Here is a 24,813-nt window from a genome sequence, read left to right as displayed (position 1 = left end):
GGTCATGAGGCCTTGGCATTGTGGCTTCTAAGCAGAGCCCTGATACGCTAAACTGCCTGGCAATATCAGGCCAGGCAGTTTGGTCTGACATTGCCAGTTTAGCTGCCCAGGCATGTCTGCTAGCTAAATCTAAATGCTGGGCCTGAGGTCAACGTCCCCACAAATACCCACAACTCTGCTGCACAACCATATTCAGAGTCCTGCACTTACTCAGCCTCTGCTTGCTGAGCAAGCAGATACTACCTCTCTTGAGCACAAGCCTCCAGGAAGTTCCTAATGTAGATCAAGGTGGGAATATCCATGGAATATCCAAATTATATTAGAAGGCCAGGCAGGGTGGCTCACATCTGTGATCCCAGCATTTTGGGAGGCTAAGGCAGGCGGATCACTTGGGACCAGGAGTTTGAGACCAGCCTGGGAAACAGGAAAAAACCCTCTACAAAAAAAAAAAAAAAAATTAGCCAGGCATGGTGGCATTCACCTGTAGTCCTGGCTACTCAGGAGGCTGAGGCAGGCGGATCAATTGAGCTCGGAGATTGAGGTTGCAGTGAGCCATGATGGCACCACTGCACTCTAGGCTGGGTAACAGAAGGAGACCCTCAAAACAAACAAGCATACAAACTAACAAACAAAGTATATTAGAAGATAAATAAATATGGACTTGAGTGGACAAGAGCATCTTTGCGCCTCAGCCTCTCCTGAGAGGTGCCTCTTCTCCCACCCACCTTCCAGGGGCCTTCCCCTACAAACCTAAACATAGAAGGCAGCCAATGAAAGGGACCAAGAGGCAGATTCATGAGATAAGCCAAGGAAAGCCCAGGCCCAGGAGCCCACAGAATGAAAAGAATATTCTCAGACAGTAGCAAAACAGGAAGACTGTTCGACACAGCTGAATGCATGCATCAGAACATGGCCGTCCCCTGCACACCCTTCTCTGGAGCTCTTAGGCTAGAAGATGATTTCTTCTGGACAAGGAAGACACAGGACATGGGGTGAAAATAATTCCAGCAAAAGAAAGCTAAATACACCATCCCATGTTTACAAAACACAGGAAAAGTAGCGAGGGTATAGAGAACCAAGGATAAAGGCAGGATGCCCTTTTCTGGTAAACTTCATGCCAAACAAAGGTGAAGGGCCAGGATTAGCTCATTAACAGGGAACTCAGGGCAAGAACACCCTGCCCTCTGTTCTGTCCTCACCTGAATCTCTGGGATGAAGCCAAGTTGCCACCTCCCTAAATGGTTCTAGAAACAGAAGAGTTCATGCCCTGCCTGGGGAAGGGACTTCTAGGTCTTCAGCTCTAATCATATGTTTTATGCACAGGTGGAGACATTCAGATCCATGGCCCTCACCCTGTTTCTGCTCTGCAGACTGAGATAAGAGCCTTACGTTTACAAAGTTTCACAAGAAACTGGAATTTGTTGCCCTTCTTTTCCACCTCCCTTCAGCCAGCTCCACTTTTCCTCGGATGCGATGGAGACTCGTAACCAGCTGGACAGCATACATCCCAGAGCTGGAGGGGAGCACAAGCGACCCTGACTCGCCTGCCGTTGCTCAGGAAGGGAGAGAAACCTGTGAAACCCGGAAATCCCCTCTGGGGGAGGTGTGGCCAGCTCCCAGGCACCACCTCCGCGGAATCTCTCCAATCATAACAACAAGAAGGAAAACAAGCAGTTATCCAGTGCTTTCTCTATGCCAGCCATCACGCTCCGCAAGTATTATGTCGTTAAAAGTTCCCAACAGCCTTATGAGATGGGCACTGTCATTCTCCCCACTTTGTGGATAAGGAAATAAAGCAGTGGCATAAATTGGTCTGGGGTCACCCTTGGTTTCCCATTGGAGTGTAGGCTTCCTGAGGTTAGAAGTTGTTTTTATGGGCTGGGTGCAGTGGCTCACGCCTGTAATCCCAGCACTTTGGGAGGCTGAGGCGGGCGGATCACCTGAGGTCAGGAGTTTGAGATGAGCCTGGCCAACATGGTGAAAACCCGTCTCTACTAAAAATACAAAAATTAGCCCGGTGTGGTGGCAGGCGCCTATAATCCCACCTACTCGGGAGGCTGAGGCAGGAGAATCGCTTGAACCCGGGAGGCGGAGGTTGCAGTGAGCCGAGATTGTGCCATTGCACTGCAGCCTGGGTGACAGAGTGAGACTCCCTCTCAAAAAAAAAAAAAGAAGTTGTTTATATGACGCTTTGGGAGTGATATTAAGAACATAAATGCTGACTGACCAACTGAAAGATTCGAAGCACCGTGGGTATTTAATAAATGTTATTATTGATTGCTATTAAAAATCATTAATATGATTTTATATGTCTCAGGAAGCAGTACTACAAATAATTCTGAAGTTACTCTATCAATAACAAATTATGTAAGTGACAAAATTGCATTTGTTCACAAGGCTAGAAATAGAGCCTATTTGTTTTCAGGAATGTGGACATTATTTGTTTTTATTGATAAGAAAGATTAGCTGCTATGGTATAAGTAACGATATTTAGTTGCTACTACATAGTATCAAATCAGTGCAAAAGGAAAAATCACAGATCACGAGATATATGGCAGAAGTTAGAAGAATGTAAGGGAATTAAATGAATTAAAGGCCGTTTCTGTGACTCAATTAATTGAATGATATTGAAAAGAGAAGGTAGAAAGTTGGATTCAGGGCTGATTTTCAGGAGCCTAGTTGTAATAATTAGACCACCCCTTGGATGTGTACACGACGTCAATACCTCATAGCCTCCACAGGAGCAGGGTTCATCTCCTCCTCCCAGTACCTGCAACAACAGAACCAACACGGAGATGCCAGCACGGAAATTCCCACGATCACAAACCCCACCTTTCTCTTATCATTCTGTTCTACCTTTCTTTTCCCTATATCCTTAACTTCTCACATTTTAAATCTTGTTTTCCTGTAAGCTGCTTTAAGTCCTACCTGAATAAGGCAGGGTATCAGAAAATCAATACACTCTTCAGGAACTTAACCGAAGGGAATTTCCTGTGAGAGCACATGGCCTTGACTTTGCCCCTGGAAAGGTGTCCTCGTCACATCCTTGTCAGACCACCACAGGAACCCACAGCTCATCCTACCTGTTCCAATTCATGTCCCACTCATTAAACCGTCCTGGTTTTTTTGTTTTGTTTTGTTTGCTGCTGAATCCTCTGGTTAAACAGCAGGAGCAACGCAGCCAAATGTCTTGATAAAATGTCACACCTTTCCATGAAATTTCTAAGTGTAGCTATGCAGGACAGAGGAAGAGCCACTTGTTTCCAGTTACTGACCTAGGTGGGCTTAGTTCTCTTCAGGTTCCTGCAGTGCGTTTCCTCTCAAGCAGAGAATTCTTTCCTCTCAAAGGAAGAAGCCACACTGGCCATGTAAAGAGAGTGTCCAAAACTTCCTCTTCCGCAGCTGGAGATACCTTCCCAGTTCCTCTTCTGTTTGGGGACTGGGAAGCTCTGAGTCCCAACTTCTCTTGTCCAATTTCACTTTCTCACCCACCAACCCCTGCTCTCACTCTACCACTAAGTGCCCTCAACACTGATCTCTCCCTAAAAGTGACTGAAATAAATGTCCAATTTTGGGGGTATGACTGATTCTAATGTTGGGAAGAGGAGCTTAAAAGATCTGACCTCCTACTCAGTGAGAAAGGGGTCCTTGAACACCCTTCTTGAGACGTAACCTCCCTACTCCTACTTAAATGCTAGCAATTCCTGCTTTTTGCCATAGTAATGCAAGGCATTTCTGGAAGTTACGATGCAAACTAAATCTTTTTAGATCTCTGGTTTCAAAACTTTGGATTTTAGGCACCTAGATAGGTGCTAAGTTTTCATTTTGTTAAATAAGGACATTTAAAAAATAAATAGGTGCCCCCTTCTGCGCAGTCACACCGAGCCAGTGCCTAGGCCTGGAACCGGGCCACAGCCCCTCAGCTTCGTCCATCGCCTCCCGACCATGGACCCCCACAAAGTGAATGCACTTCGGGCTTTTGTGAAAATGTGTAAGCAGGATCTGAGCGTTCTGCACACCAAGGAAATGCACTTCCTGAGGGAGTGGGTGGAGAGCATGGGGGGTAAACTATCACCTGCTACTCAGAAAGTTAAATCAGAAGAAAATACCAAGGAAGAAAAACCTGATAGTAAGAAGGTGGAGGAAGACTTAAAGGCAGACGAACAATCAAGTGAGGAAAGTAATCTATTAATTGATAATGAAGGTGTGATTGAACCAGACCCTGATGCCCCTCAAGAAATGGGAGATGAAAATGCAGAGATAACAGAGGAGATGATGGATCAGGCAAATCATAAGAAAGTGGCTGCTATTGAAGCCCTAAATGACGGTGAACTGCAGAAAGCCATTGACTTATTCACAGATGCCATCAAGCTGAATCCTCAGTTGGCCATTTTGTATGCCAAGAGGGCCAGTGTCTTCATCAAATTACAGAAGCCAAATGCTGCCATCCGAGACTGTGACAGAGCCGTTGAAATAAATCCTGATTCAGCTCAGCCTTACAAGTGGCGAGGTAAAGCACACAGACTTCTAGGCCACTGGGAAGGAGCAGCCCATGATCTTGCCCTTGCCTGTAAATTGGATTATGATGAAGATGCTAGTGCAATGCTGAAAGAAGTTCAGCCTAGGGCACAGACATTGCGGAACATCAGAGAAAGTATGAGCAAAAACGTGAAGAGCGAGAGATCAAAGAAAGAATAGAAAGAGTTAAGAAGGCTTGAGAAGAGCAAGAGAGACCCCAGAGGGAGGAAGAAGCCAGACGACAGTCAGTAGCTCAGTATGGCTCTTTTCCAGATGGACTTCCTGGGGGAATGCTTGGAATGAGAGGGGGCATGCCTGGGATGGCCGGAATAACCGGACTCAATGAAATTCTTAGTGATCCAGAGGTTCTTGCAGCCGTGCAGGATCCCAAAGTTATGGTGGCCTCTTCCAGGATGTGGCTCAAAACCCAGCAAATATGTCACAATACCAGGGCAACCCAAAGGTTATGAATCTTATCAGTAAATTGTCAGCCAAATTTGGAGGTCAAGCGTAATGTCCTTCTGATAAAGACCGTGCTGAAGGAAAAGCAACCTAGATCACCTTATGGATGTTGCAATAATACAAACCAGCGTACCTCAGGGGTGCTTTGAAGATAATCCATATCCCTCTCCCCCAAATGCAGCTGAAGCATTTACCGTGGTTTGCCATTAGGGTATTCATTCAGATAATATTTTCCTACTAGGAATTACAAACTTTAAACCCTTTTTAAACCTTAAAAATATTTAAAACAAATTTAAAGGGACTGTTAATTCTTATATTTTTCTTTACTAATCATTTTGGATTTTTTTCTTTGAATTATTGGGCAGGGAAGATACTTATGTATGGAAGATTACTGCTCTAATTTGAGCAAAATAGAAGTTTATTAGTGTGAGGCAAACATAAAAAAATAAGTAAATAAATAGGTGAAGGAGGGGAAAATCTACCATCTATAATCTACAATGACTATAGTTTCATAAAAGAAAGAAAAACAAAACATCAGAAAGCTATAACATCAAAATAAAAGGCAGGCTTTAAACCAAATCAACATTTCTTTCTTTATAAAAACTGTCATAATTTTGCCCTCATCTCTGTCATTCCATGAAAACAGGTAAACAGTTGATCAAGATCATTGCCAGCCTGGAGTTTGGCAATAATTGCTATAAAGCAGGGGTTAGTTTCCCAGAAGGCCATGTGACCTGGAGCAGCTCAACCACCCAACCCCAGTCCACTGACCACGGTAGGCCAACGAGGCAACACAAGTAAAGCACAGTGCAGATCCAGCTGTGCTCTCAACATGCAATTTTGGATTAAATGAAGACACAAATATGATCAACAAAAAGTCTTGAGCAAAGATAGAGCAACTAACTATTGCTGTGATAAACTTCTCTCCAAGTTCTATCAAATATAAGTAGATGAGGCACGTGTCCCACACGTGCAACAAAATATACACACGGCATATTAAAATTAACATGTGCTGTATCTGGAATATGTCTGAATCTGAAATGCTAAGCAGAGCACACATGTATTCCCTAGATAGTAAGCTGTCCAGTGGAGAGAATCCCCAGCCGGTGGGAAGGAGGCCAGGATCTGGCCCTGAGTTTGTCACTAAGTAGTTCTTAAGCCTGGGGCAAGTTGTTTAATTTTTCTGTGCTCAGTTTTCTCAGACATAATAAGGGAGTTAGATTAAAATTATCTTTTAGGGCCAGTCCTGCTTGAAAATTCTTAATGTAATACATAGTAGCTTGTTCCCCCTCTCTGAGAATTTGTAAGTCCTCGGGGAATGAGAAGAATGGTATGCATCTTCTCAAAAGCTGACCACGGGCTATCCCTAAAGCATGGGGACTCTCACTTTGGGCTATTCAAAAGCATAACACCCACAATGCTGAACCAAAGAGCCAGAGGCACAACCCAATTAGCTCATAAATCAACATGTGTGGACTTGAACATCCATTGTGGGTCAACAAATGAGAGTAACTTCTCCAGCTACCCCCAGCTCCCTGGACGCCCTTGTCCCTCGAGTTAACACAGACACTTGCCATCGGTGGTAAAAACTTCCTCTTAGAGGGTTGACTCTGTGGCATGCATGTTACATGCATTACCTCTTTTAAACCTTAACACAATCCTGCAAGGTTGGTCGGAGTCTCTCCATAATGTGGATAAGAAAACTGAGGCTCAGGTAGGTTAAGTACAGTCCAAGGTTACACTGTGAGGAGGAAGATTCCAATGGAGGCCTCTTGGACTCTAACATCTGTGCCCTTTCTCACGTTCTCCATATTGCATCTGTCACACCTCTGACATGCCCAGGAGACACATCAAAAACCCCAGGGCTCCTCAGACTAGTGATCCCTGCATCCATCAGTGGTCGTGTCTGGTGAATCTCAGAGAATCTCCCATTACACTTTGACCTTGGAAGGCCAACTGCTTTCTACTCTCTGACAGCTCTCCTTCCCAGGGAGACCAACAAGGCATTGAAGCACCCACCAGACTTTCTACAGCATGAAGAGCCTCTGCATATAAGCTGGTTTACTTATATGCTGGTCAACTCTAACCTGGTTTACTCAAACCAGCTGCTAAACGCTTGCTATTCAAGGTGTGGTCCATGGATCAGCAACTTCCTTGTATCACCCAAGAGCCTGTTAGAAATGAGGAATCTCAGACCCCATATCAGACGCACTGAATCGGAAACTGTACTAGCAAGATGCTTCCGATGACTTGAACACACATGCATGTTCTAAAAGCTCCAAGAATCACTGATGGGGCTTTTTGAAAGGGTGAATTTCCAGGAACTGCAGGCCAGAATTGTAGAAAAGGGGGTGGAGAAATACAAAGAGGCCCCAAACATGTGTATTTTATTTTAAAACTTGTTTTCTTTTGGTCTCCTGTCCTCAAGAAAAATCAAGTCCTTTCCAGCTTGATTCAAAGAACAATTTTGTTTTATGAACAGCTGTCCCCATAGCCAGTAGGGCTATAGGCCAGTAGACACGCCCCCCTCCCTAGAGGACATGCCAGGGTCCTCACACAGGCCCTCTCTTGGGCTGAGCTCCATCTTGCAGAAAATGCATGGAACAATTCCACATAAATCAGAGTGTTCCCTTCTGAGTCGTTTCCCATCCCCCCAATCCCATGTCCCCCAGTTCATAAGGAGATTAGACCATCATCCCCATATCAATAGCAGAACTCCTATATTTTCTTTTCTACCATGCTAATCTGTATAAATTTAGGAAAGGGAAGAAGAAAGGAAGGAAGGTAGGAAACTAATTAACATTTGTTAAAAATTTATACTATATGTCAGGCCCACCCTGTTCCCTAAAATGGTTTTGGGGTTTGTTTTGTTTTCTTTTTTGAGATGGGGGTCTCAATATGTTGCTCAGGCTAGACTCAAACTCCTAAGCTCAAGTAATTCTCCTATCCCAGCCTCTCAAGTAGCTGAGACTATAGGAGCACACCACCAGACCCAGTTCAAAACAGCTTACATACACTTTTCATTTAATATACATAAAAGTATGTAAGACTGATATTACTGCCTTAATTTTAGAAGTGGAGACTAAAGCTCAGATAGTTTTAAAACTCTCCCAAAGCAAGGACTCTGAACAGGACCCAATACTAAAGTTCTGTCACATTCTTTCTGCTACCCCAACTTGCCTACACAGCATATTATGTAAATAAAAATTTTATTGAGATATAATTCACATACCATCAAATTCAATTTGGTAGTTTTTAGTATATTCACAAGGTTGTGAAACCATCACCACTATCTACTTCCAGAACATTTCCATCATCTCCAAAAGAAACCCCAAATCAATGAGCAGTCATAGTCATTTCCCATTCCCCGCACCATCCCTAGTCCCTGGCAATCACTTTCTGTCTCTGTGGATTCGCTTCTTCTGGATATTTCATTTTTTCAATATTTCACATTTCTGTCTCTGTGGATTTTCATATTTCTGTCTCTGTGGATTTGCTTCTTCTGGATATTTCATTTCATTTCATAGAAATGAAAGCATACAATATGTGGTCTTTTGTGTCTGGCTTTTTTCACTGAGCACAGTCATTTCAAGGTTCATCCATGTTGTCGCATGTATCGGTACTTGATTTATTTTTATAGCTGAACAATAGTCCATTGTAAGAACATACCACATTTTGTTTATCCATTCATAAGTTGATGGACACTTGGATTGTTCCCACTTTTTAGCTATTATGAATAATGCTCCTATAAACATTCATGTACAAGTTTTTGTGTGGACATACATTTTTAATTCTCCTGGGTATATACCTATGAGTGGAGTTCCTGGACCATATAGTAGTAACTCTATGTTTAGCTTTCTGAGGAAATGCCAAACCGTTTTCCAAAGTGGCTACCTCATTTTATATTTCCACCAGAAATGAATGAGGGTTCAACTTCTCCATATCCATGCCAACTCTTATTATTACCTGTCATTTTGACAGTAGTAATTCTAGCTGTAAAGAGGTATCTCATTCAAGTTTTGATTTGCATTTTCCTAATAACTAATAATGTTGAGCATCTTTTCACATGTCTATTGGCCTTTTGTACATTTCTTTGGAGAAAGTATTCAAATCTTTGCTCATTTTTAAATTGGGATATTTGTCTTTTTGTTATTGAGTTGTATTCTTTATATATTCTAGAAACTAGGCCCTTTTCAGATATATGATGTAGATTATCTTTTCACTTTTTTTTTTTTTTTAGATGGAGTCTCACTCTGTTGCCCAGGCTGGAGTAAAGTGGTGCAATCTTGGTTCACCGTAACCTCTGCCTCCCGGGTTCAAGCAATTCTCCTGCCTCAGCCTCCTGAGTAGCTGGGATTACAGGCACACACCACCACGCCTGGCTAATTTTTGTATTTTTAGTAGAGACGAGGTTTCATAATGTTGGCCAGGCTGGTCTCGAACTCCTGACCTCAGGTGATCCACCCTCCTTGGCCTCCCAAAGTGCTGGGATTACAGGCGTAAGTCACCGTGCCCAGCCCTTTTCACTTTCTTGATAGTGGCCTTCAAAGAACAAAAGCTTTTAGTTTTGAAGTCCAATTTATCTATTTTTCCTTTACTTATTTTTGCCTCAGGCATCATGTCTAATAACTGTTGCTTAAACCAAGGTTATGAAGATTTATACCTATGTTTTTTCCTAAGAGTTTTATAGTTTTACATGTAGGCCCTTGGTTCACCTTGAGTTAATTTTGTATATGGTACGAGTAGGGCTCCAACTTTATTCTTTTGCATGTGCATATTCAGTTGACCCAGCACCATTTATTTCCCCATTGAGTTGTCTTGTTACCCTTGTCAAAACCCAGTTAATAATAAATGTGTGGGTATGTTTCTGAAATCTCAATTCTATTTCATTGATGTATCTGTCTATCCTTATGTCAGTACCACACTGTCTTGATTACTGTAGCTACACAGTAAATTTTAAAATTGGGAAGTGTGAGTCCTCAAACTTTGTGAGTTTTGTTTGTTTGTTTTCAAGATCATTTTGACTATCCTGAGTGTATTGTTATAGTTTTCCGTATACAAGTCTTGCACTTGTTTTGTTAAATGTATTCAATTGACCCATCTTCAAGTTCACCAATACTTTCTTCTACCAGTTCAAATATGCTGTTGAGTTCTTCTGGTGACTTTTTAAAATCATAGTTATTGTACTTTTCCATTGCAGAATTTCTATTTGGCTCTTTTTATCATTTTAATCTCTTTATTACGATTCTTTACTTGGTGAGACAATCACCAAAATCAATCTCATACTTTTCTTTAATTCTTTAGACATGATTTTTTCTAGTTCTTTGAACGTATTTATAAAGCTGAGTTAACGTCTATGTCAAGTTCAGCGTGTGGGCTTCCTCAGGGACAGTTTCTGTTTACCTGGGATGTTTTTTTCTTCTGTATAAGCCATACTTTCTTGTTTATTTGTATATCTTATAATTTTTCTTGAAAACTGAACATTTAAAAAACATGAAGCCAAGCAAAGTGACTTATACCCGTAATCCCAGCACTTTGGGAGGCTGAGGCAGGAGGATTGCTTATGCCCAGGAGTTCAATAACAGTCTGGACAACATAGCAAGACTCTACAAAAACTATAAAAATTAACCAGGTGTGATGACACGTGCCTATAGCCCCAGCTACTTGGGAAGCTGCGGCAGGAGGATCACTTAAGCCCAAGAATTTGAGGCTGCAGTGAGCTATGATTGCACCACTTCACTCCAGCCTGGGCAATAGTGAGACTGTGTCTCAAAAAAATAAATACATACATACATACACACACACACACACACACACACACACACACACACACACACAATGTGACAACTTTGGACACCAGACTCCCTTCTCCTCCCTGAGTTTGTTTTTGTTGCTGTTTGTTATTCTTTTTTATTGTTGTTGTTGCTGCTGTTTGTTTTATGACTTTCCTAAATTAATTATGTGAAGTCTGTATTCTTTATCATGTGTAACCACCAAAGTCTCTGTTCTGTTTGCTTATTGACCAGCTAATAAATAGATTTTTAAAAAATTTCTTTAACTAATAACTCTGGAACCAACAAGTCTCCCAGTCTTTGCCAAGCACTTCTGCATGTGTGTTTTGGGGAATGCCTTCAGTGATCAGATAGGCAGTTTACAGCTCTACCTTAGCCTTTACTTCTTACTTGTGCAGAGCCTCAAGGTCAGCCAGAGGTGAGTGATTAGGGCCTCCTCAGGTCTTTCCTGGGAATGTGTGTAGCCCTGCACATGCACATGGCTTTTTAGATTCCCAGGGATTCGTCCAAGCTTTTCAAACCCCCTATAGACATCTCATTCCTCAGGGGTTTATTTTACATTTTACACAACTCTGAATTTCACTTGCTGGTATTCACATCTTCTCAATGGCTTTCTTCAAACAGCAGATGCTGAAATGACAGGCGTAAAAGAAAACCATATTCAGGACATTCCCTTTCTTGAGCAAAACTGCAATTTGCAAAATCATCGGTGACAGGTAATGGTGACTGGTGATTCATTCCTGGTGATGTCTTGGGCCAAATTCCAGAAGCCAATGTATATTCAGAAGGGGCAGGGAGAAGATCTGCATGTATGACTTCACCCAGAAGCCCTGGCATATAAACAAGAGGTGAGTTGTCAGTTTCACCCAATTCCAGGCCTAGCACTTTCCAAACAGACTGAGACCATGGCAGTCTTCCATGACATGCTGCTGCAGCCACTGGGGATGTTTCTGTGCCTCAGTCTGCAGCTTTCTTCTGCCACCTTTATAAGGTACAGTAGCACCTGCTTCACCTTTGATGAATACTACACCGTAACCCTAGACATCAAGGCCAGTTCACATATCTACGAAAGCAATGCAGTCTATTCTGGTGAGTAGAAGCCATGCTCTCTGCTGTCCTTTGTTCCCTGAGGGAAATTAACCAGAATTTCGGAACACACCCCTCTATCGCTACTCTCAATTATACAAAACATGTGTCTTCTGAACCAAATGGGAAGCAAGGGAAGGAAGAGAAAGAATGAGAATTAAGGGAGTGGGCTGGGGGGCTATTTCTGCACATTCCTTGTGAACTCAAGCCACAGGAGCGAGAAAGCCCCAACCTCAGATTCACTGAGTCCCGGCAAGAGCACACTTGGGGTAGATTCTCTGACTCAAATAAAATGGGCAGTTTTATCATTTTAAGGGATAATCATTGCATTCCAGTGTATAATCTTTTCTCTTTTTGTTTTTGTTTTTCTGGAGACAGAGTCTCACTTTGTCACCCAGGCTGGAGTGTAATGGTACAATTTCAGCTCACTGCAACCTCCGCCTCCTGGTTCAAGCAATTCTTGTACCTCAGCCTCCCAAGTAGCTGGGATTACAGGTGCACACCACCACGCCTGGCTAATTTTTTGTATTTTAGTAGAGATGGGGCTTCTCCATGTCGACCAGGCTGGTCTCGAACTCCTGGCTTCAAGTGATCCACCCACCTCAGTCACCCAAAGTGCTGGAATTACAGGTGTGAGCCACTGTACCCAGCCTCCAGTGTGTAATCTTTTCATATCTATTTGACAATATGATGCCTCTGGGGATAATTGTATACTGCATTTAGTCCGTGGGTGAAAAAAATCTAATAAACAACACAGGGGAAGTATTACTAACCCACTTTATGTATGAAAAGCCTGAGACCAAGGGAAATTAAATGAGCTGCCCAGAGTCTCCCTTCTAGTAAGTCATAGAACTGGCTCTTGAATCTTAGTCTGTTCATTCTTTTTTTTTTTTTTTTTTTTTTGAGACGGAGTCTCGCTCTGTCGCCCAGGCTGGAGTGCAGTGGCGCGATCTCGGCTCACTGCAAGCTCCGCCTCCCGGGTTCACGCCATTCTCCTGCCTCAGCCTCCCGAGTAGCTGGGACTACAGGCGCCCGCTACCACGCCCGGCTAATTTTTTGTATTTTTAGTAGAGACGGGGTTTCACCGTGTTAGCCAGGATGGTCTCGATCTCCTGACCTCGTGATCCGCCCGCCTCGGCCTCCCAAAGTGCTGGGATAGTCTGTTCATTCTTAATCCAATGCTTTTCTTAGAGGTGTCCAGTAGATATTTTTTATATAGCCCTTTTTGAATCAGCCAAACCTAAAAGTCAAGGAATATGCTTTCTAATTCATTTCATAATAATAACACTTCCTATGGTGTTTAACATGTAATAGTGACCTATTAGGGAGATATCATTATCATTCCCATTTTGTAGATGAGAAACAGAGACAGAGATGCTAAGTGACTCTTGCTCAGGTCCCGGAGCTACTTAAATGGTGAAGGTAAGATATGAACCAGCATTCCAGCTTCAGAGACCCTGCCTTTAACCACTATATACTCTTCCTTATAGTAGTGAGAGCTAACCCTTCTTAGGATGTGCTGGGCATGTTTTAGAAGTAGATGCTGTTATCATTTTACAGACAAGAACTGAGGCACAGAGAAGTTAAAAATTTACACTAATAAGTAACTTAGCTAAGATTTGAATCTAAATAGCACAACCAAAACTCGTACAGCTTTTTGTCCAGCCAGCTGTCCAGCTTCAGAACCTTTCTTCTTATCTACTGTGTTATTCTGCCTTTCTTAAAAGTCTAACTTTTGCAAAGACCACCAGGGTGATCTCCACACTCATAGTCTAGGTCTCAAGACTTCAGCAGGTGAACAATCATGGCATGCCTTCACGCGCTCACCTTGCTTATCTTTTGTCTTACTTTTAAATGAGGACTGACACTAAGTGCTTCAGTTGTGATGGGGCCAGCTATGTCCCACTCCCTCAGGCAGTGGATATTGTCCTGACAGGGCAGGGAGGATAATCTTGTAATTCAAGATGAGCACAGGTGGACATATGTGCAACCTGGAGGAGAGCCTGAGGTGTCAGAGGCACCACTGCAAAAGAGATCACGAGCCTCTGGCATTTAAGATAATACCTCTCCAGGTGAAAGATTTTGCTAATGCAATGGAGGAAAGAGAAATCTATCACTGAGCATGGTGGCTCACACCTGTAATCTCAGCAATTTGGGAGGTCAAGGCAGGCAAATTGCTTGAGCTCAAGAGTTCGAGACCAGACTGGGCAACATGGCAAAACGTAGTCTTTACTAAAAACACAAAAATTAGCCAGATGTGATGATGTGCGCCTGTGATCCCAGCTACTCAGGAGGCTGAGGTGGGAGGATGGCTTGAGCCCAGGAGGTGGAAGTTGCAGTGAGCTGAGACCACGTCACTGCACTCCAGCCTAGGTGACAGAGCAAGACTCTATCTCAAAAAAAAAAAAAAGAAAGAAAGAAAGAAATCTATCATATGAAGATGCTATGGAGGGGGAAACATGGGAGCCTTCTGAAAGCAGAAAGACAGGAGAAAGATGAGTCAACATGATCCACTGGGGTGAAGGGGATCACAGCAGTCACAGAGACGTTAGGTGGAGCAGGGAAAGGGAACAGCAAAAGAGAAGACCTAAGGCTCCTTGAATGCCTACTTATGCCATGTACCCCCAAACTTTATCCAATTCCATTTTAAAACAGAAATGTGCTGCAAAAGCTCTGTGGCAAATTGACTCATGATACAAATGATTTAAGTCAAGGGTCAAAATCTTCGCCGACGGAGATGTAAATTGCCAGATCCCACACCCGTGGTTACACAGCAGGCTCCACGATTGCCTTGCAGGTGTTATTGCCAGAACTCAGGACTTCTGGGGACTCTGAGTAAATGGTCACCCAGGCCAATCGCTTTTCCTTATTTTGGTTTTGAAATTCTTTTAAACTTTGGGGTGATGTCAACATTGGTAAACCGTGTATAAGTGGCTTGGCAGGTCCCAAGAAACAACTGCAGCTCAAGCAACATATTAGAACAGGTTTCCTGGGTCTGTTTTGATATCAGTGAAAGAAACTCTTAATACAGTGACATTTACATTAAGACTGTGCTGAGCAAGGATCTGCCTTTTTAAAAAAAAAAAAAAACTTCTATGGGCAAGAGGGATGTGATTTGCTTGCTTTTCTTGCTGAACTTTAAGCCTTAAGGGCACTATACAACATTGGATGCATGACTTTTAAAATCAACCAATGAGTAGTTACTTAGGGCCCCCCAGAGGCCCAACACTGGGCTGTCCAGATACCAACACAGATGAAACCACAGCGCATAGCACAAAGCACAAAGTACAATATGATTAAGAACGCAACAGTTTAAAAAAAAAAAAAGGAACGAGAGTTAAAAAGGGATAAATTGGTCCAGAGGTGGGACATAAGCAAGCTGTTGGAGTGGAAGAGGGGATGTGATGTATGATGAGAGGGAAGGAAGGCTTTCAGGCAGGCAGCCAGAGGTGAGCAAGGATCAGGGGCAGGTGCATTTGCAGAAAAAGGGAAAGGCTGGCTGCCCTTAGAGTGGGAATACAAACAGCAGGCTGAGGCTAGGTTCTTACAGTCCAAAAACATGTGTTGGATACTGTAATCAACAGACCAGAGCAAAAATATAAAAGCAGAAATGTTGACATGCTCTAGAAAGAAGGACCCTTTGAAGGTTTGGACAGGAGTGTGTTCTGATGGACCTGTTGCATAAGGAAGACTGGTGTGGCCGCAGCACGTTGCAAGGCCACCTGAAGGAGAAGAACCTAAGGCCAGAAATCCAGAAAATATAGGTGCCTAGGAAGGAAGAAAGAGGATTTAAACCAGAATGGAAGGGGAAAAGCAGGACAGGGCACACCCGTGCAGAGCTGACACTGACGACTATCTGCATGACACTGTCTCTGCTCACCTTCTACTGCACCTGACGCACAGATCTAGAACAGATGTCAGGTGCTCACTGGGCAAGTCGAGGTCTGTGGGATCTGCATCACACAACCGTGAATGGCAAAACTAACAACCAGAACACAGACCTGTTGTGTGCATATAGTCACATAATAACAATTGCAATTTATCCAGTACTCCCCATGTATTAAAATCTTCACATTCTTCTCTTTATTCTCCAGGACCTTTCAAGATAGGTATCATGATCTCAGATAATGAAGGATAACGTCATTATCCCCAGACCTAGAACCAGGCCAGGTGCAAAGCGGGCATGCAAGAAATATTTATGGAGTGAATGATGAACAATAAGGAAACCGAGGCTCGGAGGTGAAATGACTTGCTCCTAAGTGCTATAGTCAGAATTCAGGTCCAGGACTGTCTGATCCTTTTGTGTTGCATGATCAATTTGCTTCACTTGGTTAAGGAGAAGCCTTAAAGAAATTTTGCGTGGCTGAAAGGGCCCAGGAAAGAACAATACTCTAGCATTGAGGAATTCACTCAGAAGAGAACTCCTAAGGGAAGAAATGGAGAGACAGATATTTTCTTTAAATGCCCTCTCCATTACACATCCGAAGGCTGAAATTAACAAGTGGAATTAACAAGTTACTGAGGGTAACTCTCTAAGGAGTTAGGGCCCCTGTGGCTCAAAGGCACTCCTTCCCACACCCTAACAACAGAGACCAAGAGAATCAGCATTTCTGGGACCACAAAAAGGGTTTTGCTTTTACTTGGCCCACCTGACCTTTCCACGTGCATCAGCCTCTTCCGTCCCCACACTCCCCCTGAGAAGAGGACCAAGCAGGCTTGTCTTCTCATCTGAGAAATGGGCCCCGGCTCAGAGAGGTAAAGAGATTCACTCCCAGAATCTCACCCCTCGCGTGTAGCAAAACCAGAGCTGAGTATGGGTCTTCTTTTGTCTGCCTTTTACTGTAAAAAATTTGGAAAACACCAAAAAGCACTAGAAAGAAAATAAAAATCATCTGTAATCCCACTACCAAGAAATCACCACAATTAATATCTTGATGTATTTCCTTCCCGACTTTCAACTTCTTTTACAACAGTGAGACCATATACTCGATGTGCATATTCTTTGTAACTTTCTTGTTTCACGCTTTGTTTTGATTTCACTGCCCTCATCCCTCGAGCTTGGCTCAGAGGGAACAGATGGCTGATTGCTTCTTCATCATTTCCTCCCAGTATTTGTTCCCGTGAATGACAGCGTCTATGCTGTGGTCATGAAAACCTTGGACGAGAACAGTGACTCAGCGGGCCTCTGGCAAAGAGCGGATAAAAATTGCTACAGCAACTCCACGTATTACGTGAAAGATCAATACATGACGGTCTTAGAGGCACAGTGGCAAGCTCCTGAACCTGAGAACATAACTGAAGTGGAGATACAGTAAGAACCTAGCTTGCTTTGCTTTGGGCTTTAAAATTTTCATATTGGGTTTATGCAGTTTTACACTAAGCTAGGAGGACTTAAAATACAATCCAGACGTGATATGGAGAACTCAGCAGTCGCACTTCATTACCGTCTCACAGTGCTCTACCATCCCTTCCATCTATAGGCGCTTGCAGACACACACATTCACACACACACCACATAGCACACACACACTCACACCACATACACACCACACACACACCACATGCACCCCACACACCTCACACACATACACCACACATACATACCACACACACCACACATACCACACACACCACACACACACACATACCACACGCACCCCACACACACACATACCTCACACACCACACACACATACATACCACACACACCACATATCACACACACACCACACTCACATACATATCACACACACCACACACACACTCACAGCACACACACACATACCCCACACACACCACACACACCACACACATACATACCACATGCACCACACACACATACCACACACACACCACACACAACACATACACCCCACATACCACACACACCACACACGCACCACACACCACACACACACATACATACCACACGCAGCACACACACCACACACACAGTACACACACACCACACACACACTCACAACACACACATACATACCACACACACCACACACACATACATACCACATACACATCACACACACAGCACACACCACACACACATACATACCACACACACCACACACACATACATACCACATACACATCACACACACAGCACACACCACACACACTCATACCACACACACCACACACATGCCATACGCACTCATGCCACACATACATACCACACGCACCACACCACACATACACCACACACACACATACCACACACATACATACCACACACACCACACACACTCATGCCACACACACATACATACCACATGCACCACTCACACCACACACACCACACACACGTACATACCACACACACGTACATATCATACACACACCATAGAGGTACCACACACACACCCCACACATACAACACACACACCATACAAATACCACACACACACACCACACACCACCCCCACACACCACATGCTACTCACACTACACACCACACACATACACACACTACACACATCTTACAGACACCACACGCACATACCAGACCACATTCCCACACATACCCCCTTTCCACACACACACACACCACTTATGCTCAACATCCTCAGAAAGAACTGAGCACCCTCTTTGTTTCATATTCCCTATGTTCAAACTGGAGAATCATTTTTTAAAACATGGATTCACTTTGGAAATGGCTCGCTAACAGAAAGTGTGATGATTGTGTAATAAAACTGGCTTGCTAGTGTCACACAAAATGGACACACTCAGATTCTGAGGTAAGGTCACCTGGAATCGCATTAGACTTTAACAACAAATCTTCCTCCCAGCTAGGATCTGTCATTAGGTTTACTTCAGGAACCACATGTTGGGAAGTACTTAAGGCTTTCAGATTCCATTCTGTACTGAAAGGGCCGGTCTGACCCTCAGGCTGTGTCAGCTTGAACAGCCATGTCTCTATGGAAGCTGGTAATGATGACTATGCTGTCAAACCACCCTGCCCTCTCCCTCCATGTGCTGGGCCTGGTTGGACCTAATTGGCTTTGGAGGAGGGACTATTGTGCCCACAGAGTGACTGCAAGAGTAGAACCCAATGGGAGCTACTACAATCCAGCCTCCCAATGACAGCAGTTGCTTAGAAGCTAGCCAAGGCCAATTAGGGCAAGGGCTTTCTTTTCATCTCGCATCATTAAAGCCTCCACATTCCATGCAACAAGAGATGAAAGACCAAACAGTGACCATCCGCAAGACAAACGGCCCAATCCCACTGACAGCATGGTCTCCAGACCTCTCCCAACTTGCACACCCGCGATAACATGCTGGCCTCCCTGCTTGTTTATACCATGTTACATGGCCTTGATCAGCGAGGCTGAGTCAAGGGGAGTGGAGCCACATATTATGAGGAATGCAGAAAGCAGGGGACTCCACAATGGTGGGCTGGGCACAAAAGGGATGGGAAGAGGTCCCTACTCATGGAATGTTACAATGAGGTTAGGAAGGCGAGGTTAGGGAGGCAAGGCCTATGTAGAAATAATGACTGAAGTTAATTCCTCAATAAACCATTCCCTGAACTCCCAAATCAAATATGAGCTCCCAGTTATACACTCTCAGAATTTCTTCCCCTTCATCACAGCGTACATCACAGATCAATTCTTTACCTAGGTAACTGATAATCTGTTTAAAATCTATCCCTCTGAAGAGACTCTAAGTGCCCTGAGGATGAAAACCAGGCCTGTCTTGCTCAACCACTGCCCCCTCAGCACCAGGCACAGTGACTGAAATGAGGTGTCCTTTCATTAATGATCTAACACATGTATGAACAAGGGACTCATATAATGGGTTTATTGATAGGATAACAGACCAAGCGGTACCAGTGCAAACATGAAGCACCTATGATATGTCAGGCACTGTTGACAACAGAACCTGCCTTATAAAGTCGGTCCTCCCATGGGGACAGAGGCTCCTAGCAAGTCAGTGCAACAGAGCATCATGCCTAGCTTAGTGACAATAGGGAGAAACAACTTCATAGAGGTTACCATTGAGTCTATGAGCAGATGTGACCAGGACAGGTATTATAGGCAGAGGGACTGGCTTGAACAAAGACCAGAGGTATGTGTACCAGCCTGTGGGCGGTCCAGGGTGGTGATGTTGGTAGGGGCGTCGGAATGGGAGAGGCTGTGTGGAAGTTGACCAAGATCGTGGAGGATCTTATCAATCAAAAGCAGACAATGATCTGCTCATTGTGCCATACAGAAAGTAAGCACAAAAGGAATTAAGGGGCGGGGAAGTCCGAAATGTGAGCTGAACTTGTGAATTCCGCATGAGGTCCTCAGCATTATCTCTCATTGATTTGCCCTCCACAGAGCTTTCACTGTCCAGATCAGAGCGCTGCCTATACTTTCTACTCTGAAGCTAAGAGAAAAACGTGAGTTCCTTTGCAGCCCATTTGCAAGTCTTGCAATGAACTCAGTCAGCCTGGAAAATTACCTTGTGGGTTCCCTAGAAAAGAGGGTCTTCTTATCACGCATCACTCAGCTATCTATCAGTTGAGTCTCCCTGCACCTTGAGACCTATAGAAGATTTGCCCAACCCGTTGTCCCATGCCCTTTAGAAAACAAAAGCCCTCCCCCAAGATTTCTGCAAATTCCCAGGGTCTTTATATTCTCAGGGTCATCTGTGGCTCCAAATGCCGCTTCCATAGGAGCTGTTTCTGTTCAATACCACATAGACACAATGTGAAAACATCTTCCTCAATTTCCACAAATAATTCCCACTCACACAAAGCCTTAATGGATACAGTAGACTTTAACCAAAGGGTTTTAAAGGGATTGGGGGTGGAGGCTGGGGAGTTGCACAAAAAAGGATTGATATCATAGAAATAGCAATGTCTTTAGTTCTTAAAGTGGCCTGTGGCCACCACCACTCTACTAGGAATTTCCACAGCTTTTCACAGGCTGTCGCCCCCAGCTTCGCACCTCCCTGAAGTTCCTCGCCCATCTTCTTCCCCATTCCCTTTCTTTTCTCTTACCTCCCTCTAAGGAGCTATATATAACAAATTTAAGGCTGGGTGCAGTGGCTCACACCTGTAATCCCAACACTTTGGGAGGCCAAGGCGGAAGGATCCCTTGAACCCAGGAGCTCAAGACCAACCTGGGCAACACAGTGAGACTTTGTCTCTATTTAATTTTTTTTTAATTGAGATGGAGTCTCACTCTGTTGCCCAGGCTGGAGTGCAAATGCAGTAGTGCGATCTCAGCTCACTGCAACTTCTGCCTCCCGGGTTCTCCTGCCTCAGCCTCCCAAGTAGCTGGGATTGCAGGAATGAGCCACCATGCCTGGCTAATTTTTATATTTTTAGTGGAAATGGGGTTTCACCATGTTGGCCAGGCTGGTCTTGAACTCCTGACCTCAAGCGATCCACCCACCTCAGCCACCCAAAGCACTGGGATTACATGCGTGAGCCACCACGCCCAGCCTAATTTTTTTTTTTTTTAATTTACAAAAAGGTTCAAGAAAGGAGATTCAGAAAAATAGGTAACTTGTCTAAGGCCACACAGAAAGTAAATGGCCAAAAGAAGACTCCTATTCCATATCATATTTTTCCACTTTTCTTAGACTTACATCAAAACTATAAAAATACATTGTTTTTGAATGACTTTTTTAAATACAAGATTCAACCAAGAACAAGAAACATTAGCCTTTCTCACTGTCCAACAACAGGTGGTCCTCACGAGCCCCCAGACACTGAAAGACACCTGGCATGCTGCCTATTTTCCCGCCAGTTACGCATTGCAAAATGTGTTCAAAGGGAGAATTATATTCAACAACAAATTGTAAAGTGATTATGCCTAATGAAACTATTATATGAATGTCTTAACTATTTCCTTGGTGGATTTCCCTCTGCAAGAAAACAGAGAGTAGTTTTTTCCTCAAGGCCATTGCCAAGATGAACCCTTGTGTAAATGTTACTGGAAAAGGGGGGTCTTGATATCAGATCCCGATAGAGCGTTTTTGGATCTCACACAGGAAGGAATTCAAGGTGAGTGGCAGCCTGTAGTGAAAAGAGATAGTTTACTGAAAGCTACTCTATTACAGAGTAGGGTGTCCTCAGAAAGCAGGTGGAGGAACACACTGTCTTTAAGTTTTTCTTGTATAGGGGCCTTGTCTATGTAAAGACTAAACTAAGCTGTGCCTGTGTGTGAGTGGGCTGACAGCATGACAAAATTACTTTATTGATGTAAAGAAAACTATCCCTGACATTTTAGTGTGTAAGTCCATCAAAGCGTAACTATAATTATCTTGAAAGCATATATTGTTAAGGGTATTGGGACATCTGGACTTTCCGCTGTTATAGGAGTGTGTCCTTGTTGGTATCTTCGGTCTGTTTCCTCAACTGTAAACATCTTAGGACCATGGGCTGTGACTGGCAAGGAATGTGCTTGCTAGTTGCAAGATGTAGTTGACTTTTAAATGGTGTCACTCTGACTCTCCTAGGCTCCTGCTTCCCTGACATAAATGCCAAAAAGGAAAAAAAAAAAAAAAAAAAAAAAAGGTTTGTTTCTAGTCAGGACTCGTTAGCTCCAGGCTAACAAAATCCAGTTAAAAAAAAAAGAAAAAGAAAGTAGTTGCATTCCAACTGTCTGGGTTAGTGGGATGCCAGAGAAACATTTGGCCTGGGGAAGTGCTAAAGATTAGACAATGCTACCTTACTGGAAGGCACCCTCCAGGCGGGAAGAAGACTCCACAGGCCTGAGTCGACTCCTGGACATTCCCCTTCTTTTTTTTTTTTTTTTTTTTTTTTGAGACAGAGTCTCACTCTCTCACCCAGACTGGAATGCAGTAGCGCAACCTCCGTTCACTGCAACCTCCACCTCCCGGGTTCAAGTGATTCTCCTGCCTCAGCCCCCTGAGTAGCTGGGATTACAGGTCCCTGCCACCACACCGGGCCTAATTTTTGTATTTTTAGTACAGACAGGGTTTCACCATGTTGGCCAGGCTGGTCTCGAACCCCTGACCTCAAGTGATCCACTCACCTCAGCCTCCCAAAGTGCTGGGATTACAGACATCTGGTCTCTTCCTCTTCCTTACAGACCTCCCTACAGTCCACTCAGAGTCTTGGAGGTATTCCCGCCAACCTCCAGTTTGTCCAGGATCAGACAACCCCTCAGGACTATGGGCCTAGCTTTCTGTGCTTCTCTGCAAGTTAACCTCAGAGAACCAATGTGTGATCAGGTCCCTTCATATAAAACTGACCAGTGCCTCAGAAATCACAGAAACAGAGTCAGGGCTTTGGACTGGGCACCTTTCCATTAACTTTAAAGCAGGGATGGCCGTCCTCGGGTCTGGATTGGATCTGGTTCTTACAAGCCCTTGAAATTCACAAGAAGAAAATAACATTGTGTCATTCTGGATCATATTTGCACTGATTAACCTAATCTATTAAAGACAAGATTACATTCAGGAGGAGACTACCCACCCCAACAACAAATGCAGCAGTTGTATAAATTCAATAGGTCTCCACCTCATCTCACAGAACTATGCAGACCTTAAGGGTAGAAAGTGTTTCTTCCTTATTTTTGTTACTTAACCCTGTGTGTTTAACCCCCAGCTTTTCCCCTCCTCTGAAAACACTTGGCACTGGAGAAGGGTTGATTGAATTTTGCTCATGAATCTGGCTCTAGCATTCCATCAGATTACCCTCCTTTCTCGAGTGCCCACCCACCACCCAACGGAGGTTCCGATGCCATTTTCCAGTGCCAACCGCACCCTCAACCACCTTTCCAGTGTCAACCTTAGCCTTAGCTGCCAAGATTCCCCAGAGCTCAGCCTTCAAGCCTTTCTTCATGATTACGCCCAAGAGTATCAGACTCGAAGGCTTGGCCAACCAAGTCTTCAGCAGCCCCATCACAGATGCCATTTATATCCTGCTTGCTTTTCTCACCAGCACACTTCTCTTCTAAAGGGAAGCCAGGGAAACAATTGTTTCTGCCTCCACTGCATTCTCCTACATTCAGTTCCAAGCTAGTGCTGGGAACCGAATGTGTGTAAATGAAGGCTTTACATTCTCAAATGTGCAACTTTGCTGCCACGGCTTCAGACCAAAACAAAGATCTGGAGGCACTCATTGGCAGGCTTGGGTCACATAGATGTTCATCTGGATCTTTCAGGACACATATTACACTTTTTGCAAATATTTAGAACTGGCCGGAACTTAGTCACCTAGGTTCGCCCTATTGGTTGAACAGGTTGGCAGCCAATTCCACAGCCAATCTCAACTTTTGTTCACTGCCAAATGATTCCCCTGCAACCTCTGAGTTTCTGTGGGAAGAATCCTTCCTTACTTTCAAGATGATCTCAGATTTCTGACCAAACCCATTCAGGTTACAAGGAACTTCTGTGACTCATGTGACTCAAGAAAGAAAGGAGAAAGGAGAAATAGCTCTGAGGCTGCTGGCAGCTTCCCATTTGTCCACACCAGTAGATTTTGAAGGGCAAGAGAACAGGAATGAACCATGTCTGAGCAGCCAATATAGAAAAAAACTATGCTATAAAAACATTTTTGTCACAACAAATAAATTATACTTTAAACAAGAATAATGAATGTGTTCCATTCAAATATAAGTCTCTAATGAGTAAGTTAAAACACAGAGAATTTTGTCTAATTGTATTATTTGTGTGTGGGTATTAAAGAACGAATCGAATGGTGAGTGTATGTGTGTTTTCAAGACCAGACTTTGGGGCAAAACTATCTCAATTTTCATTTCCCTCAAGTGCAAACTGGTCATTTTTCCCCCAATAGTAATTTCCGTTAAGAAATGGGCAAAATATATGTGTGTGTGTGTGTGTGTGTGTGTGTGTGTACACACACACACCTATATATACACACACATATATACACACGAATTTGTGTATATAGGCAGTGTTGTTATTCCCACAGTGCCTCAGAGTCAGCCCTGCCCTTAACTGGCTGAAGGATGTGGGA

At 43.7% G+C, this 24,813-nt stretch overlaps 1 protein-coding gene and 1 pseudogene across 1 annotated transcript; both read left to right on the top strand.

Annotated features, from left to right (window-relative positions):
- Positions 1 to 1,644: 1,644 nt before the first annotated feature.
- PLET1 (placenta expressed transcript 1) lies at positions 1,645 to 23,914 on the top strand. The gene is made up of 5 exons (XM_003805457.4): positions 1,645 to 1,715; positions 11,397 to 11,861; positions 16,968 to 17,169; positions 20,195 to 20,256; positions 23,616 to 23,914. The coding sequence occupies exons 2-5, from the start codon at positions 11,678 to 11,680 to the stop codon at positions 23,789 to 23,791; spliced, it is 624 nt and encodes a 207-aa protein (XP_003805505.3). The 5' UTR covers positions 1,645 to 1,715; positions 11,397 to 11,677; the 3' UTR covers positions 23,792 to 23,914.
- Positions 3,946 to 5,083, top strand: LOC100975358 (hsc70-interacting protein-like; annotated as a pseudogene).
- Positions 23,915 to 24,813: the final 899 nt, after the last annotated feature.

Source organism: Pan paniscus, chromosome 9 (assembly GCF_029289425.2).
Source record: "Pan paniscus chromosome 9, NHGRI_mPanPan1-v2.0_pri, whole genome shotgun sequence".
Taxonomy (NCBI): domain Eukaryota; kingdom Metazoa; phylum Chordata; class Mammalia; order Primates; family Hominidae; genus Pan; species Pan paniscus.
Note: the sequence above shows the minus strand (reverse complement) of the source record. Positions and strands in the feature narration are given on the sequence as shown.

Bases quoted from the DNA above. Each gene is read 5' to 3' on its own strand.
- PLET1 (XM_003805457.4), top strand. From the start codon at position 11,678: ATGGCAGTCTTCCATGACATGCTGCTGCAGCCACTGGGGATGTTTCTG. The intron at 17,170-20,194 runs GTAAGAACCTAG...TGCCCTCCACAG, and splicing joins ATAACTGAAGTGGAGATACA to AGCTTTCACTGTCCAGATCA. The intron at 20,257-23,615 runs GTGAGTTCCTTT...CCACCTTTCCAG, and splicing joins TCTGAAGCTAAGAGAAAAAC to TGTCAACCTTAGCCTTAGCT.